General features: G+C 52.1%; 1 protein-coding gene across 3 annotated transcripts in view; it reads right to left on the minus strand.

Moving 5' to 3' along the window:
- The window catches only part of LOC129520659 (fatty-acid amide hydrolase 1-like), a 52,614-nt gene extending 38,457 nt beyond the window's left edge, over window positions 1–14,157 (minus strand). For 2 of the 3 annotated variants that reach the window (XR_008666648.1, XM_055341800.1), the window contains exons 1-13: window positions 13,900–14,157; window positions 8,874–8,987; window positions 8,568–8,717; window positions 8,106–8,239; window positions 7,115–7,321; window positions 5,866–5,906; window positions 5,336–5,460; window positions 3,855–3,980; window positions 3,020–3,144; window positions 2,640–2,739; window positions 2,231–2,274; window positions 1,534–1,573; window positions 1,013–1,121 (exon numbers count right to left, since the gene is read on the minus strand). Coding sequence is in view for 2 of the 3 variants with exons in the window: in XM_055341800.1 (XP_055197775.1) it covers window positions 1,013–1,121; window positions 1,534–1,573; window positions 2,231–2,274; window positions 2,640–2,739; window positions 3,020–3,144; window positions 3,855–3,980; window positions 5,336–5,460; window positions 5,866–5,906; window positions 7,115–7,321; window positions 8,106–8,239; window positions 8,568–8,717; window positions 8,874–8,987; window positions 13,900–14,070 (1,486 nt within the window). In the remaining variant the exon portion in view is untranslated. The remainder of the gene's footprint in view (window positions 1–1,012; window positions 1,122–1,533; window positions 1,574–2,230; window positions 2,275–2,639; window positions 2,740–3,019; window positions 3,145–3,854; window positions 3,981–5,335; window positions 5,461–5,865; window positions 5,907–7,114; window positions 7,322–8,105; window positions 8,240–8,567; window positions 8,718–8,873; window positions 8,988–13,899) is intronic. The other variant, XM_055341801.1, reaches the window with a different exon arrangement.
- Between the last annotated feature and the right edge of the window lie 4,111 nt (window positions 14,158–18,268).

Raw genomic sequence — 18,268 nt, forward strand, 5'->3', positions numbered from 1 at the left:
ACATACTCAAAACCACTAAATTGTACACTTCAAAATGATGAAATTTTATCTCAATTTAAGAATTTTTTTAAATTTTTTAAAAATTTTTATTAATTTAGATAGGCACACAGTGAGAGAGAGAGAGAGAGAGAGAGAGAGAGAGAGAGAGGCAGAGACACAGGCAGACGGAGAAGCAGGCTCCATGCACCGGGAGCCCGACGTGGGATTCGATGCTGGGTCTCCAGGATCGCGCCCTGGGCCAAAGGCAGGCGCTAAACCGCTACGCCACCCAGGGATCCCTAAGAATTTTTTTAAAATGGTGAATGGAGGGTTCCCTGGGTGGCGCAGCGGTTTAGCGCCTGCCTTTGGCCCAGGGCGCGATCCTGGAGACCCAGGATCGAATCCCACGTCGGGCTCCCGGTGCATGGAGCCTGCTTCTCCGTCTGCCTGTGTCTCTGCCTCTCTCTCTCTCTGTGTGTGACTATCATAAGTAAATAAAAAAAATTTAAAAAATAAAATAAAATAAAATGGTGAATGGGGGGATCCCTGGGTGGCGCAGCAGTTTGGCACCTGCCTTTGGCCCAGGGCGTGATCCTGGAGACCCGGGATCGAATCCCACATCGGGCTCCCGGTGCATGGAGCCTGCTTCTCCCTCTGCCTGTGTCTCTGCCTCTCTCTCTCTCTCTGTGTGACTATCATTAAATAAATAAATAAATAAATAAATAAATAATAAATAAATAATAATGGTGAATGGTGGGCAGCCCCGGTGGCTCAGCGGTTTAGCGCCGCCTTCAGCCCAGGGCATCATCCTGGAGACCCGGGATCGAGTCCCATGTTGGGCTCCCTGCATGGGGCCTGCTTCTCCTTCTGCCTGTGTCTCTGCCTCTCTCTCTGTGTGTCTCTCATGAATAAATAAATAAAATCTTTAAAAAAATAAAATAAATGGTGAATGGTGACAGAAGTCAAGGCCACAGAGGCTGTGTGAAGTCCCGGACTCCGGTTTTCAACCCCACCAGGACCAGTGTCGTCTCACCTAATGCCTTGCCAGAATAGCCTACATCGAAGGCAGGGTCCACAGCTGGTGTCAGCAGCACATCCAGGTCTAAGGACCTCCACCTGGCTATGAACTCTTGCCGATATTCCTGCAGGAACAGTGGGGGATGGGAGGGGCAAGACCAGCAGAGGTCAGTGTTTGCAGGACAAGGTCAGGTGCGACCAAGCCTCCCAGTACATTAGACATGGGGAAGAATTCCCAGACTGCGAGATGCAGACTAAGATATCTGGGGAGGGTCAGGGCCTTCCCGGGGGCCCAGGTGAAGGGATGGGAAGGGGAGACTCAGGCTGCATTATTTGGGAACAACATATCATCCTGGTGCCAAAGAGAGGGACTAAATTAACCTCCCAGGTCGCCAAGCCTTCCCATCCAGGTGTAACTGGACCTCCCCTGCAGGCCAGGACAGAGCTCTGCCCCCATCTGGCCACTCCTGTCACCACCCAGGTCTCTTGCTGCCCCTGCTCCAGCAGTCCCTTGAGGTCTCTTCAGGCACACATCACCTCCACTGCACTGTGCTGCTCCCACAGCTTCTTGGGAGTCCTGGGGGAATAAATAAGACTTCGAAGCCCAAAGGTTAGCATGAGAGGACCGACCCCCTTTTATACAAACGGGGACATTACAATCAAGAGCTAGAGCCTAGTCTCAATGCAGGCAGCAAATCAGCTGACGGGCTGGGAATGACCCTGTGTCATGTTCTCTGACCAAAACACCTTGCTTGTCCAGTGCTCCCAAGAGTACACACCGTCTGGTCAATGCCCCACCCCCACCCCCACCAACTACAGGGACTCACAGGCTACCCCCAAAACCACAGATTCTTCCCCTAACCTGTGAGGCCCCCATCAGCCCTCAGGCTACTACAGTCCCAATTCCAAACTAACCCCAGCCCCAACCACAACCCAAACCCAAACCCAACCTCAACTCAGGCCCAACCTTTACCCCAGCCTAAGCTAATTCTATCCTGAACTCAGAGCTTAACTCCAAATCAAACCCCAGCCCCAAAGTAGCCCCAATTCCAACCCTACTCAAAAGCCTAAATTCAACCAGTGTCAGACATGACCCTAAAAACCTAATTAGATCCCAAAGTCTAAATAGTCCTCGCCCCCAGTGGATGTCAACTCTAGCCACATGGCCCTTCCCCAATTCCCTCCACCCTGTGGAAGATGCTTGTGAGCTTCACCTGAAGAGACTAGCACTCACCTCACCCCACGCATCTCTTCTAAATTCTGGCTAGCTCGGGGTTCCTAGAGAAGGGAAGAGAAGGAGCGACCCATTCAGAAACCACAGGGCAACACCAACCTGCCCAGAATTGAGGTCCAGGAGAATCATCTCTGCTCAGCCCATTGACTTGGAAGCTTCTACTCTTTCACAAGCCTTGAGCCCCGTCTAGGCCCCCACCTCCTCTCTAAAACCCCTTCCTCTTTCTGAGGCACCCCTCTCTCTGAAAGTACCCCTCTCTTGTGGCCCCCATCACCCCTTTTGGGTCCTCTTCTCTGAGCCCCCACCACTCTCTGGGGCCCATTCTCCTCTCTGAGTCCTTCTCCAATCTGGGCTTCTCCCTTCCTGAATGCCCCCCCTACCACCACCACCACCTTGGGCCTATACTCACTATGTACTTCAGGATCCAGGCCAAGAAACACTTGAGTAGGTCTGGCAAGCGGAGCTGGTTGATCATTGTCTTCATGCAAGGGTCCACAATGTCCCCCTCACTGAGGAACCACAGACAGTTACAGCCTTTCTGCCATCAACTGGCTCTCGTAGCCACCCAACTGCCCCTCCAGAGGCAAGCCCTGGATGGAGATGAGACCCAAAGAGACACTTCTGTTCCCCTCACCTCCACCCCAGGAACACATGCATGCCAAATATGGAGCTCAAGCAGCTGACTTGCTGTTTAAAGTGACACAATTAACCAGAGGCATCCCACCATCCCAGGCCCATAGTCCCTTCCTAGGGCCCGAGTCCCTGCCAGCCCCGCCCCCAATCCCATGCCCTTTATCTGAGTCCTGACAAATGTACAGCTTCTCCAGAAGGGTGGCTCCTCCATCGGCAAACAGACCCCCCACGAACAGGTGTTTGACAGCATATTCTATGCGGGGGATGGAGAAGGGGATGACCTGGGAAACAGAGGCTGAGTCAGGGCCTGGAATGCCTGGGATCCTCTCTACCTCCCTCAGGATTTAAAGAGAGGATACCACATCACTGCTCATCTCCATCCACCTTAGCCCCTCTGCTCCCATGCCACTCCCTCACCCCACACAGAGATGCCATGGCATTCAAGCAACCCTCATTTCCTGCCTGCTTCACTGTGATCCTGCTCCCATGCCATGTGCTTCACATATATGAGCTCATTTAATATTCACTGCCCCGCGTGGTAGAAAACTGAGGCTCAGGGGAGTTAAGAGACTGGCCCAAGATTACATAGGTACATGTGTCACCAATGAGAAATTCTCAAAGGGGAGGCAGGACTAGGACAAGCCATTGAAAGTGGGAGGCAAGGACTGGGGTGGGGAGGTGATTTTGAGGACAGAGATCTCCTTATGGCCCTTTGATGGAGGCAGAAACCCAAGCTATAGGAGTTATAGGAGTGAGTCCCTGAGTCCCGACCACTGAAGGGGGAAGCTGCAAAATCTGGATGCCTTCCTCACAGGGTGGGCCCACCCTGCCTCCACCTGCAGCCCATCAGTCTTCTCCAGGAAACTTAGGGGGAAACACAGTGATGTTAGCAGCTCACACTCAGATCTAACTCCCTTTCTCTCTAAGAATAGCCCAGCCCAGCATCCTCACAGTCTGGCTTCCCTCCCTATTCAGGGCTAAGTAAGCCTACCTGATGTCCTGCGTCCTGGAGCAGCCTGGAGGTGAGCCTCATGGCCCTGGCCATGCTCGGAGATGGTTGGGTGAAGCCATCTGATTCACAGTAGCCTATTCGAAGGGGCTGGTTACTGGAGTATATCTGTGGGCAAGAAGGGCTGGGTGGGGCTCTCAGGAGAGACTGGGTCTCTTGAAGAGCCAGACCAGGGCCTTGGGTCATGGTTGTCTTCAACCTAGAGGATTCTACAGAAGCTTCCCAAGAGCCCGTTTGGCTCCAAGGCCTCTCTATGTACTTTCCAGGCTCTAGGTCCTTTGGAGAAACCCCTGGAAGAGCAAATGGATGAGGACATAATTGGGTGGATGAAGTGGATAGGTAGATAGATTCATGAGTTGGGGGTGGGCAGAGGATTGAATGGATAGATGGGTAGATGGGAGAATGGATGGTTGGAATTGAGTGGGTAGGCAGGTAAGTAAGGAGATGAATAGACACAAAGACCTTTAAGCTAAGAAAGAGCCAGGAGAGGATGGAGATGGAGAGATCAGTAGAGGCAAATAATGGATGATAGAAAGTGATCACAGGTTGATTATATTAGGATGTGTAGAGAGATCAGATGAGTAGACATTGACTGAATGGTAGAAAGAGACTGTCCATATGGAGAAGGTTCTAGAGCAGTTAGGGCTGGCTTCAAAGCCCAGTTCTGCCAGTTACTAGCTATGTAAACTCACCTCATTTCCCCGAGTTTCCTTGCCTGTAAATGAGAAGCACGATGCTGGGGATCCCTGGGTGGCTCAGCGGTTTAGCACCACCTTCAGCCCTGGGGCATGATCCTGGAGACCCAGGATGGAGTCCCACATTAGGCTCCCTGCACGGGGCCTGCTTCTCCCTCTGCCTGTGTCTCTGCCTCTCTCTCCTTCTGTGTCTCTCATGAATAAATAAATAAAATCTTTAAAAAAGAGAGAGAGAGAAGCATGATGCTTTCTATCAAATGAGTATTAGGATGAAGTACAAAGAGCTTGCACATAGTAGGTGCCAATAAATGTTATGAAATAAACTAATGAATAAATGAAGCTGCCAGAGCTGGAAGGGCCTGGAGCAATCTTCGTGTCCAACTTCTTTATTATACCAGTAGGGAGACTGAGGCCTAGAAAGATAACCTTGGCCAAGGTTACCTGGAGGACTAAAAGCCCAGCTGAACCAGATACCAGACTCTCTAAACCATACCTGCTGAGTGTTATGTCTGTGTGTGTTGGGTATGTGACGATGGAGTCCCACTCTGGGGGCAGTGTTAGCTATGGCTCCAAAGTAGCTGAGAGGCCAAAGCAGCTGGTATTCAGCAGGGGTGGGAGGTGAATATGGCTGAGGACTTCTTGGTCACTGGACCTTGGGCTGGGAAAGGAGGTCTTCACAGAAGATGGCCAGATGGTAGACATGTCAATGAGGAATGAAGGGAGGAGAGAGGTGGGAGCCCTCCAAGCCTGCTCCCCAGGCCAGCTCACCTCCTCCCTGAAGGGCATGAAAGGCACAGTGGGGTCCAGTCGGTGCATGTCTTCACTTAGCAGGGCTCGCAGACACAGCACCAGGCTCTCCACATCCCGGGCCATGGGGCCAGCCACCGTGGTCACTGAAGAGAGAAGAAACAGATTCCTCTCCTCCTTTCTGCTCTGGGGACCCCCACTGCCTGGCCTTGGGGGGTGGGGCCCAGGGCCATGATGAATGTCAAAGGGGCCCTGGGGCCAACCTGGGTCAGGGGTTGAGGACAAGGAAAGTTGCAGGCTGGTGCCTAACTGGAGAATCCCCTCTGGGGCAGAACATCAGGAGACAAGTAGGAGGGATTAAAGCTAAATAGTAGGAAGCACTTCTCACTGGCCTAGGGGAAGGCCAGGCGGGAGCCATGCTGTCCCCTCAAGCGCTTCATCACCAAGGGAGCTAACCTGTCTGAGACAGGGGCTGAGTGAAACGTCTTTGGGAGGAAGGCAGACAGATTTTCTTTCAATGGGTATGGCCACAGGCACAGACAGGAGCATACCTGATTTCTGGCCTTTGATAGCAGAGGCAACTCCAGAGTAGCTGCAAAACCCCACCCACACAGTATCCAGCTCAGCACTTGCAGGGAGGAGCCTGAGTGCCAAGCACTTCCTGAGGGCCCAGCACCCAGGAAGAGGAGCTGCTTCAACCCTGCCATGACCCTACTGCCCACAGCATTAAGTCTGAACTCTCTGAATGCCTCCGAGGCTCTGGAGTATCCCCTTCTTCCATGGCTTCCCCTGCCAGCCCTTCCACATACACACATTACTCCAGGCAAAGTAAGCAGCTCACAGTTTACAGCTTCTAGACTCTACACCATCTCTGTATACCCATCCTTCAAAGCCAAGCTCAGATTCCGTCTCTTTAAGGAAACCTTCCCTTCCCTTGCCCTGCCTCTGAAAGTTTAAAGTCTGGGCTTTTAATAAAACTCTGTTGAAGAAAAATGTCAGCTTTATCCTGTGATTCCCACAGGCTTTGACCATCTCTGAAAGCCCCACCACTTTCTGACTAAGCCATTTGCATGTCTAAGAGCACAAAAGGGGCTGGGACTGGGTCTGATGGTGTTCTGTGTCCCCAGCATAGGGGCCACCCCAGTGTAGGTACTCAGGGTGGGGCTAAAAGATGAGTGGATGAATGAACAGAGACAGATATGGGTGGATAGATAGTTGGCTAGGTGAGGGGATGACCGGGGAGGTAAATGGATGAGTGAGTGAATTAACAAATGGGAGGAAGGATGTGTATACATTTTTCAAGGGCTTCGATATTCATCCTTTTGTTTACCAATATATCCCAAGTACCTAGGACACTGTCAATCACAGAGTGAACACTCAATAAATGTTTGTTAGATAAACTAAATGGTGGATGAATAGTGACATTGATTGATGGATAGAGACTGGGATGATGGCTGTATATGTGGGTGAATGGACAAAGGATGGATAGATGGAAAAATAAATGGACCAATGGGTGACTAAAGGAACAGGGAGGGAGAGGAGTCGACGTAAAGATGAATGAATTAATGAACAAATGAATTCATGAGTGAGTGGAAGGTCTTTTCTATTGTCACCTATACCAGACATGGTGTGTTTATCTGGGGCTGAAACAGGAGTTCTTTGAAGCCCCCCTACCGTTAGCCACTTCCCCTAGTACTGAGATGAATGGATAAGAGTGGATGTGCCAAGCAGACCCTCTGCACCCCAGACCTCTGTTTCCCTAGGCTGGGCTGAGCCTCCCCTTCCCCCCTACACCAGCACCTGAGACGGTATCCTGTTGTCCGGAGGCCACAGACACCACAAAAGCTGGCTGGTATGCGGATGCTGCCTCCGGTGTCAGTACCCATGCCCAGGATGGAACCCCCTTGTGCAAGCAGGGCTCCCTCGCCCCCCGAGGAGCCCCCCGGTGACTTCTTTAAGCGCAGAGGGTTCAGAGTCTGTCCGTAGATGGGGTTGCTGCACTCAGCGCTGACGGAAGCAGAAGAAAGGGGGGCTGGGAGGTGAAGGTTGAACTGGGGAAACATCCCTCCCCGTGTAGAGACCGACGCCCTCAGGAGTCCACCTGGGGCCTGCTTTGGCTCCCAAGCTCCTCCCCAGGGCTGAGCTCTCCTAGTCTCCCTTATGGTTGAGGGGAGGGCCGACGGGAAAGACCAAGAGTGGACACCAACCACAACTCCTAACTTAAGGACAGGAGGCCCCAGCCCTGCTGCCAGAGTTGGGAACAGGTTCCTCACAAAAGTAGGTAGTCTAAATGCTGAGGGAGAAGAAAGAGAATCGAGGGTGAGAAAAACTATGAGAGAGAGAAACTGGGATAATTAGGGAGCTGGAAACTCTTCAGAACCTCAGAGCCTGAGGGCCCGTAGAGACTGTGAAGTCCACCCACACATTATAAAATAAAGAAACCAGGGTGCCTGGGTGGCTCAGTCAGATAGGCGTCTCCCTTTGGCTCAGGTCATGATCCCGGAGTCCTTGGGATCGAACCCCAAGTCGAATGGGGCTCCCTGCTCAGCAGAGAGTCTGCTTCTCCCTCTCTCTCTGCCCTTCCCTGCTCATGTGTGCTCTCTCTCTCTCTTTCATAAATAAATAAAATCTTAAAAAAAATAAAAAGATGAAGAAACCGAGGCTCAGAGGATAGAAAAAGACAGTCAACTTGACTGGCCCCCACCTCACCCTCCGCCCTGAATTGATACTTAAGTTGCCACCAGTCCTGGGTCCAGCCCCAAGCCCAGTCCCGCCTCCCGGCTTCAGAGACCTGAACAGTGTCTGGGGGATGTTGGTCTTAACGAAGGGAATAGCTCCCTGGGCCTTCAGCACTTTCACAATGACCCCGTCCTTGGCCGCTGGCTTCTCCAGGAACTGGGCCAGGCCACATGTAGAGTCATGGCCCTGCAAGGAAGTGACATTAACTCCAGCCCATCAGGGTCAAGATGCAACCGCCCAGCGGACAGACTCTCGTCCTCACTCTGCTCTCAATCACACACATTGTCACAGCCACTGAGACACACCTGCTGTCCCCCTACGAGGATTCACAAGTGGCAGAAGAATGTGGTGGGCCAGAGCCAGACTGTCGGGCTCAGATCCCAGCTGGCCACGTTCTAGTTGTGCATCCTTGATTCAGTAACTCGCTCAAAGTCACACACTCTGATGCTCACAAGCTCGGTGATATGTGAGGCGCACGAACATGCACACGTACAAACGTGTCCCTCCAGCTCACCTTGCAGTTGAAGGGGTCCTTGAGGCTGATGGGGACCCCATAGAGAAGGCCTCTCTCAGTCTTCTTGAGTTTCTTTAATGCCTGCAGTTGTTCCTCACACTCGTCCAGGAAATCCGTCAGGCAGTTTACCTCCTGGTGCACCGTCAGTGCCTGAGCAACAGTGAGGGGGTCGAGATAAGGGGCTCAGGCTGAGGCCAGACACGGGGCCAAGGCAGCTGGAGTACCAATATGTCACAGCTGCCCCCCACAGCTGTGAAGAGGACAACAGGTGACAGTCCCCACCCCAGTCCTGACCCCGAACCCCACCTCCTCTAAGTAGCTACAGAGGACGCTCTCCAGACTGAGTTCTTCATCCCGCAGCTTCTGGACCAGCCTGTCCAGGGGCAGCTCCAGGATGGGCCTGGGGTCCAGGGACGGCTCCTGTGCAGAGGGGACAGCAGAGGCAATGACTGCTTTGCTCCAGGCCACTCCCAAGCTGCCTTGGCCCCGTGTCTGGCCTCAGCCTGAGCCCCTTATCCCGACCCCCTCACTGTTGCTCAGGCACTGACGGTGCACCAGGAGGTAAACTGCCTGATGGATTTCGCCCTCTCTTCACAGTCCAGCAGGTAAAAGGTTAATGCTCAGCCCAGCAGGGACCCTCTAGGCACAGCCTCTGATTCCCTCAAAGACTGAGAAGAGCCAGCCTATGCTCAGCCCTTGCCCTCACCCCCCCAGAGCCCTAAGGAGTCCCAGTAGGACCCCCTCCAGGGACCATCCCCACACACAGTGACCATAGGCTCCAACCAAGACTGCCTGTCAACCCTGATTCCTACCCATCTACCTGGAGAGATGACACTGCTGGTGGCACGCCTGTTGGGACATGCCCAGTGTCCATCTGGGCCTCTGAAGGACCTCCCCTGCAGTTGTCCTCACATGGCCACTGGTAAAAAGGGGAGACTCTCGGGGAGCTGGGGAGCGGTGGGGAGAGCAGACCGAGGGAGCTAATGGGAGCCACTGCAGGCGGCTGCTGGGACTGCTCCTCTGCCAGCACAGCAGGCACCCCAGGGACTCGGGCAGGCGGGGCTTTCAAGGGCCCAGCAATACATTCACCAACACAGTTACTCTTACTCCAGTGTCCCTTCCATCTAAAAGAATAAATTCATTGAAACTCACTACATACCGGCCCAGCAAGGACAACATTACTTTTACTGTTACTAAAGTGAGAGCCCTCACTTAGCTCCTGCTTGCTGCGAGCCAGACCCCGCTGTGAACACTGACCAGCTGACCTAAGCACAACAACTGTAGTCATCACCCCGCTGGAGACATGAGGCTGTTAAAGCACGAAGGACTTATTTACAATATACGCATGTTGTGCCATATTGTCGGTTGGACAAGTGACCCTTGGTATGGGCTCAGGTCGTGATCTCAGGGTCGTGAGAGCCGGTGTCGGGCTCTGCGCTCAGCACGGAGTCCACTTGAACTCTCCCTCTCCCTCTCCTGCTGACTCACCACCCCGCGCTGTCTCTCTCTAATAAATAAATAAATCTTATAAATAAATAAATAAATAAATAAATAAATAAATAAATAAATTTAAAAAATGCATCGGAGTCAGGATTCAAACACAGACAGTGGAGCCGTCTTTGAACAACCTTTTTTTAAAAAAAGATTTTATTTATTTATTTATTTATTTATTTATTTATTTATTTATTTGAGGGGTGGTGCGGAGGGGCAGAGGGAGAGAGAATCTCAAGCCAACTCCAGGCTAAGCACAGAGCCTGATGCAGAGCTCAATCTCACCACCTTGAGAGCATGACCTGAACCAAAACCAAGAGTTGAAAAAAACAAAAAACAAAATAAATAAGTAAATAAATAAATAATAAAATTTTTTAAAAAGAAAAAAAAAACAAGAGTTGGACACTTAACCAACTGAGCCAGCCAGGTGTCTCGAGATTGCTATAATTTATTTTGCCATTCTTTTTTTTTCAGATTTTATTTATTTATTTATTTATTTGAGAAAGAGAGAGAGAGAGAGACTGAGATAGCACAAGTGGGGGTGGGGAGAGGGAGAAGCAGGCTCCTGCTGAGCGGGGAGCCCAATGCAGGACTCCATCCCAGGAACCTGGGATCATGACTTGAGCTGAAGGCAGATGCTTAACTGACCAAGCCACCCCTATTATTCCCTTTTAATAACAATGTTTATGACTTAGCTGAGAATACAGATGCTTAATTATATAGAATCTGAGAGCATTAGAATAGCTAGACGATTATAAGCATACTTGCTACAGGTCTGGCAGCTGAGTGAGGTCTCAGTCCAAGGAGTGACATCACTGATGTGTACAGAAAGTCTCTACTTAATGAGACTGCCAGTCACCCAATAACTCTCAGTTTATTGGGAGATCTTTGAAAGATTGGGAAATCTTCCAAAGATGTGAGCCACTCGAAAGATCCCCACAAGTGTTCTAAAAATTAACACATTACTTGGACATTATTAGGATAATTTGATGAAAGAACTGAGCCTCAACTTATATCACTTACTTTTTAAAAATATTTTATTTATTTATGCATGAGAGACACACAGAGAGAGAAGCAGAGACACAGACAAAGGGAGAGGCAGGCTCCATGCAGGGAGCCCAATGTGGGACTCGATCCCAGGTCTCCAGGATCACGCCCTGAGCCGATGGCAGACGCTCAACCACTGAGCCACCCAGGTGTCCCAACTTCTATCATTTTCAAGTCTTTTTAACACATACTTTGGGTTAGAACAAATCCCACTCTTGCCGAGTCCCACGGCTCCATGCTTATCTTACCTTCTCTGTTCTCAACTGGCGCTACCTCCTATCATGGTTTAAAAATCAAAGGAAATATATTGTTACGTTGTTATCAACATATCAACATATTATTCATATTTATAGAGTGGTTGTGAAATATGTTTAATATAAAAACTCTAAAAAAATAAAAAATAAAAAATAAATAGAAACTCTCAACCTTCAGGGAGGCTAATTCCCCCTGAGGTGACCAGAGCTTTCCAGCCAGCCGCCTTCAGCCGTGAGCAGCTTGTCTATTATCCAGTGGACTGTGAGTATTATTTTCTATGTGTGCTACAGAAATAGTGATCTCAGGCTTTCCTCTCTCCGGCACTGCCTTTCCTCCTCCTTCCTCCTTTTGGAAAACTACACATCCTGTAAGGTTCAGCTCCAGGACCACCTCTCTGCGAAGCCTTCCCCACCCAGCCCTCTCCAGGTGGACCAAAGCCCTTCCTGCTGAACCCTAGAGCTCCGCGGACATCCGGCCTTCACCACACTCAGCTGAGCTGCCTCCCATCACAGTTTGCATAGATCTGTTCCCACCAGCAGGCCCCATTAGGACCAGGAGCACGTTTAAGGCAAGTCAAAGTCAGATGTCAGATTCATCTTGCTTATGAATCTGTCCCCAGGGTCCAGCAAAAGCCCTCTGTAAAATTTTGTTAAGCTGAACTGAATTGGATTTGTTTGAACCCTGCCAGGGTTTGGCCTGTGTCTCAGTCCCCTACCTCCCTGACATATTCCTGGACACCTGAAGCCTTGAGGTGGGAAGGTACTCAGGACAGACCTGTGTGGCTTTGCTGGGGAGAGAATAAGGTACTAAGAGCCAGGAGGCCTGTAGCCTTGGGGGAAAGCTGGAGACCCCAGGGGTGACCTCACCCTAAACCCCTTCCACCGGCCAACCGACACACACCCCAGATGCCCCCACGTATACCAAACAGATGCCCAGACCAACACAGAAGCGGATGTCCTCATGCGTCAGGCACCCGGCCACACACATACATGCTCAACCATTCAGACCCAAACCAGCCACACGCATCTAGATGTACACACTTGAATCAGTAATATAACACATACACAGCCAGCCAGGCACACACACCACAAGCCCATGACACAAGCACACACAGCGAGGCATCCCACTCGACCAACACACAAGAACAAGCTAGCAGGAGGCATACATAGGCAGGTTCTGGTGTATGCAGTAAAGGCACCCAAACCCACCTCCATGCTTGCGCGCGCGCACGCACACACACACACACACACACACACACACACACACACGAGAATCCTCTCCATCACGCTTTCACCACAGCAACCCCATTAGCCCAGATTTCCTGCTCACCAACCGACGAGGGGCAGCTGCTCTCTGGGGGCAGATTGATTTATCCAACTAATTAGCCCCAATTAATATTAATACACATTCTCAGGAACTGTAGCAGCTCAGGCAGAGAAGCTGCCCCTCGGGGCCATCAATCACCATCCAGGGGACGGCAGAGGACACTCAGGAACTCCAGAGTGTGAGGCTAGCACCCCGGGCCCTGGACCCAGCCCCCACTCCCAGGGCTCCCAGGGAGCCCGTCACCATCAACCACAGTTGGGAATCCCGAGGTACCATAAGCCCACCCCTCACAGGGCAGTTGGGGAGCCCAGAAAGGGGCTGTCACGTTTTGCAGGCCCCCCAGCAGACCCCAAGAATGATGGAGGGTGGGCTGCCTCCCCTTCCCACCCTGCTCTCTGCCACCCTGGGCAGGTTCCGCTGGGACACCCACAGCTCAGTCCTTTCACCTTCAAGTCCCAGCCCAGCCACGATGTCTGCCCCAGGGCCTTGAAATGTCCTCACCTAAGCTGTCAAAAGTCCCTTTAAGACGCATAGCTTCCTGGGAGGACCCCATCCCCAGTGACCACTCTGTGCTTTGCATCTATCAGGTGCTCTCAAACATTTGCAGACCTTGGGGGTGGGGGCATGGGCGGGAGAAGGTGTAGCCAGGGTTCCTGTGTCAGTGGGGTTTGGGGGTATGCAGGGGCTGAAAGAGACTGGAAAGAAGATCTTCTGCCTCCAATCGCTGCCATCAATTTATCTTCTTTCTTTTTTTTTTTAAGATTTTATTTATTTATTTGAGAGACAGAGAGAGAGCAAGCATGAGCAGGGGGGAGGGAGAAGCAGACTGCCCACTGAGCAGGGAGGCCGACGACGTAGGCCTTGAACCCAGGACTCCAGGATCACGACCTGAGCCGAAGGCAGACACCCCACCAGCTGAGCCACCAGAAGCCCCAGTTTATCTCATTTCAACAAATAGCTTAAGTGAACACCCACCACGTTACTGAGTCATGTGGGGGCTCTGAGAAAACAAAGGAAAAACGGCCCCCCAGCTCATAGGCCCAGAGTGCATGGATGGAGGGGGAACGGAGAGCAACACAAAAGCCAGCGTGGGGGGTGCGGGAGTGCCCCTGCCAGGCTCCTCGTCTTCTGAAGGCGACGGGGCAACGGCCCTGAGGCGGGACCCACCTGTTGGGATGGAGGGCTGGGGCACCAGGGATAGATGTCCACTCACCTGCTCCCGGAGACGCCGTGCCAGGGCTTCCATCCGCTGCAGTGCCTCCACCCGGCGCTTCTGTGCCCTGGGGATCTTGCTCCGCGCTGGAGCACGCTGCCAGGAGCGCAGGGCAGCCACCAGCAGGGCCAGCAGGAGCAGCACCAGCAGCCAAGCCACCCCAGACATCATGGAACCTGTTTGGACACAGCAACTGCTCCCTCAGGAGTATCACCTGCTTGCTTGCCAGCTATATGTTGGAGCACCCTCCCACGACAGGATCACAGAGGGACAGAAACCACATATGACTCTGCCTGGGGCAGAATCCAAACTCCTCCCACCCAGTCCTTCTACCTACCTGGACCTCCCGGGACCAAGCCCTCGTGCCCCAGGCAATGCAGAGGAAGAGGCTTTGGCAGAGACAAGAGTGAGAGGTGGCCAAGCCTGCAGGTGGGCAGGTGACCAGGCTCTGACCCTACCTCCTCACATCCTTCTCCCCCACCCCACCCCACCCCTCATACACCCCACCAGAACCCTAGTCTGACCCATGGTAGCTCCTAATGGAGCTGCCCCTGGGGTTTCCTGTTTCTTCCAGAATAATTGCCAGCCCCCTTAACATGGTTCACAGGCTACATAGATGTAGATTGAACCGGTTCACTCTGGAGGGCGTCTGAGGCCCAAGCAGAGAAGAAAGGAGGGACTCTGGGGGCCGGGCAGGGTTCTGAAGGCCTCAGCCCCAGGGGAGACGATACAAGGGAGTGAGGACAGAGCAGTCAGGCACAGCCCCCTCCCCTGCCTCTGCTACCCTAGCTGCGCTCTCATTCTTGACTGTAACACAAGTCCACATTCGTGATCCTGGGATTCCAGCCTCCCGGTAGACTGGTTCCCCCTTCCAGACTCATTTCCCATTTTCTCATCATTCCAGGAGGCCCCTATAGGCAGGGGGAGTAGTGGAGGGAAGTATGGAAGCTGGGGAGGTGAGGAGGTGCAGGTGGCTTCCTGGCGGAAGAGCAAAAAGTGATGGGAAGATATGGGGAAGCAGAACTGGAAGGACTAGTTTGGGAGCACTTTGGCTCTTGTTGAATCTTCTGACCCAGTTCTGTCTCAGAGGGGAGAGAGGAGCGACCCATCACAACTGAGGCTGACAGTCATCGGGACCGGGAGGATGATGGCTCCACCCTCAAGGCTGGGACGTTGGAAGCAGCAGGAGATACTTGTGGTTGGTGGGGTCTGAGCATCTGATGGTCACCTAAGGGCCAGATGTCGAGTTGGCAATTGACCTGCTGCTCATGACCCAGAGGGTAACCCCAAGGCCATCTGCTCTCTAACACTCTGTGGCTTCACCAAAGGATCTCTGGAACTAGCCCCTCTCATTCCATCCCCATGTCTTTCTTCTCTTTTCTGACCATTTCCTTCCCCCATACTCAGACCTCCCTCACTGAACCCCAGTTCTCCCCTGATGGCTCAGCTCCCCTAGGCCATTTGACATTTGCACCCCTTACACCACCCTAAACCTTACTACATCATCCTTTCTCAAGTTGCACTCCTCCCTTAGCACATCACCCCATTTTATTTCATCATTGCGCTAATCATTAGCTGAAATTATCTTTTTTATTTACTTAGTCCTTGCCTCCCTCCTAGAAAGTAAGTTCCATGAAAGAAGGACCTTGTCAGTCCTTTTCAAAATGTCCAACACAGAACAGGTGCTTGGTAATACTTCTTAAATGAAATCACAGGCAGGTTGAGCCCTTCCTTCCCAGCAACATTTAACATGCTTAAGTCTCTCTCATTAAAATAAAAAAAGAGGGGGTGCCTGGATGGCTCAATTGGTTAAGCGTCTGACTCTTGATTTCACCTCAGGTCATGATCTCGGGGTGATGATCTCAGGACCAGGAGATTGAGCCCTGTGTCAGGCTCTGCGCTGGGCATGGAGTCTGCTTGGGATTCTCTCTCTCCCTCTGCTTCTCCCCCTTCCCCTACTCACTCTCAATAAAACAAAAAAAACAAGCCTTCACCATGTACCTACTGAGTTCCAGGCACCATGGTGGGTGCTGGATGCACAAGAGCAAATCCCACACACCTTGAACCCAAATGGCCTCACCTGCCTAAGACACCCAGGGACACCACTCCCAAACTATGTGGTGGGAAACTTGAAGGGGGCAGCCCAGGCTGGCTGGTAGGCTCAGGAGTTGGTTCTGCGGGTGTCTTTTAAGGGTGTGGCCAATCAGATGGCCCTGGCAGGTGGCCTGGAGTGACACCCCAGGGTCTTTCCTTGGCCCTGATCCGATCAATATTGTATTGGTGACTCAGATGAAGTTAAAGAGGTCCAAAAGCTCAGACTTGTGGATGGACAAGCTGAGGTGGAGCAGAAACAGTGGCCAACAGAGCTGGGATCCCAAAGGCTCTCAATAGGCTGGGGCCCTGGGATGACCCTAAAAGATGTTGCCTAATACGGACAAATAGCAAGTTTTCCTGCTGAACATCAATGATCACAGCCCCAGGGAGACTAAGGGAGGGTGGACAGGCACATGATAGAACATCCTGTAGAGATACACCAGCAGGGGTGCCCAGTGAGTGGAACTTCCTCTGTCTCCAGTGTTTGTGATCATCTGGCCCAGAACCGGCACCCTGGGTGTTTAGCGCATGTTCTCAGGATGATTGTGCAAACAAGGAAAATACACTTAGTCTGGAGTTGGCAGGTGGCTTCAAATCTCTGTGCAAGTCTTTGGCCTTGGGCAAATTGGCAACCATTTCTAAACTTGTTTCCCCACCTCTAAAATGGAAGTAATAACTCCCATTTTTTTCCAATGGGATAATGGGTTACCAATTCCACAGCCTAACAGACATCAGATTCTCTTACTAAGACACGGCTCCTGTTTTGGAGTATGAACAGGAGCACGAAAAAGCCCTTTCTGCCCAGCCTGCCAGCTGTAGAGGGAACACTGCCCTCACCTTGGTAAGTGGGAGGTCTGTAGGAGCAGACGTGAGGAAGAGCACGTATAGGAAGCAAACGGGGTGGAAGCGGGATGTGTGCACGATGTCCCAAGTGCCACCCAAGGGCCACACTGGGACATAAGGCCTTGGGAAGGAGAGCAGAGCAGAGTGGCCAGCAGCACGGGTGGGTGAGGCATGGCCTTGAGGTCATGGCCAGGAGTCTGACCCAACACGAGTGATGCTCAAGGTTTCAGGCGTGATCAGAACTGTGTTTGGGAGGCCACCCAACTCCTATCTGAAGGACAACTGGAAAAGACCAGTCTAGGGCAGGGGAGGCCAGGCAAAAAGCCTGGCAATGGACCTGGGGAGAGGGTAGAAGGCCGAGAACAGACAGTAGCCATGAGGCCTTGAAGGCCTTGAGGCCGCTGGACTGACTGGTGGTCAGACAGGAAAGAGGAGGTGGCTGGCTTGAGCCGTCACTCCTCCGTGCCTCAGGATCATGGGACCCCAGGAAGAGCTGTCTGCCGAGACTCTGACATAAACTGACCCAGGTTTGATTCTCATCCCTCTTCTAGCTGTAGACCTTTCTGGAAAAGGGGGACAAAGACGCCTACCACAGGGTTAATGGGAAGATTAAATGACCCAAGGACGATCCAGGGCCCAGAAGGTAGAGAGTTGGGGACCCCTGGGTGGCTCAGCGGTTTGATGCCTGCCTTTGGCCCAGGGCGCGATCCTGGAGTCCCGGGATCGAGTCCCCCATCGAGCTCCAGGCATGGAGTCTGCTTCTCCCTCTGCCTGTATCTCTGCCTCTGTGTGTGTGTGTATCTATCGTGAATAAATAAAATCTTAAAAAAAAAAAAAGGAGGAGGTAGAGGGTTCATAACGGGATATCGGGTATGTGTCATTCCGGATGCCCTTTCTCCTTTTTCCTGGTCAAGTCACCTTATCACTCCATGTATCTCCAGGGCCTTCAACAGCACACCTACCTGCCTCTCATCCTCCTTTCATTCAACACACATCCTCCAGAATGTGAGCTCCAAGAGGACAGGAATCTAGTCTGTCCCAGTAATCACTCAGTCCCAGCACACAGGTCAGTGCCTGGTCCCTAGGACGTGCTCATTTAATATTCACTGAACTAAGCACCTGATATGTGCCGCTCTACATGCCAAGAATATAGTGATGAGCAAGACAACGTAGAACTCTCGGGAAGTTTGTTTGAGTGGAGGGGACCAAAAAAAAAAAAAGCCATGTAATTCCAGATAGTGACAATGCTATAAAGTACAAAGGATGGCATGGGAAGCTGTTTTATAAGTGGGTGATCAGGGATCCCTGGGTGGCTCAGCGGTTTGGCGCCTGCCTTCAGCCCAGGATGTGATCCTGGAGTCCCGGGATCGAGTCCCACATCAGGCTCCCTGCATGGAGCCTGCTTCTCCCTCTGCCTGTGTCTCTGACTCTC

Source organism: Nyctereutes procyonoides, unplaced genomic scaffold (genome assembly GCF_905146905.1).
Source record: "Nyctereutes procyonoides isolate TBG_1078 unplaced genomic scaffold, NYPRO_anot_genome, whole genome shotgun sequence".
NCBI classification, from domain to species: Eukaryota; Metazoa; Chordata; class Mammalia; order Carnivora; family Canidae; genus Nyctereutes; species Nyctereutes procyonoides.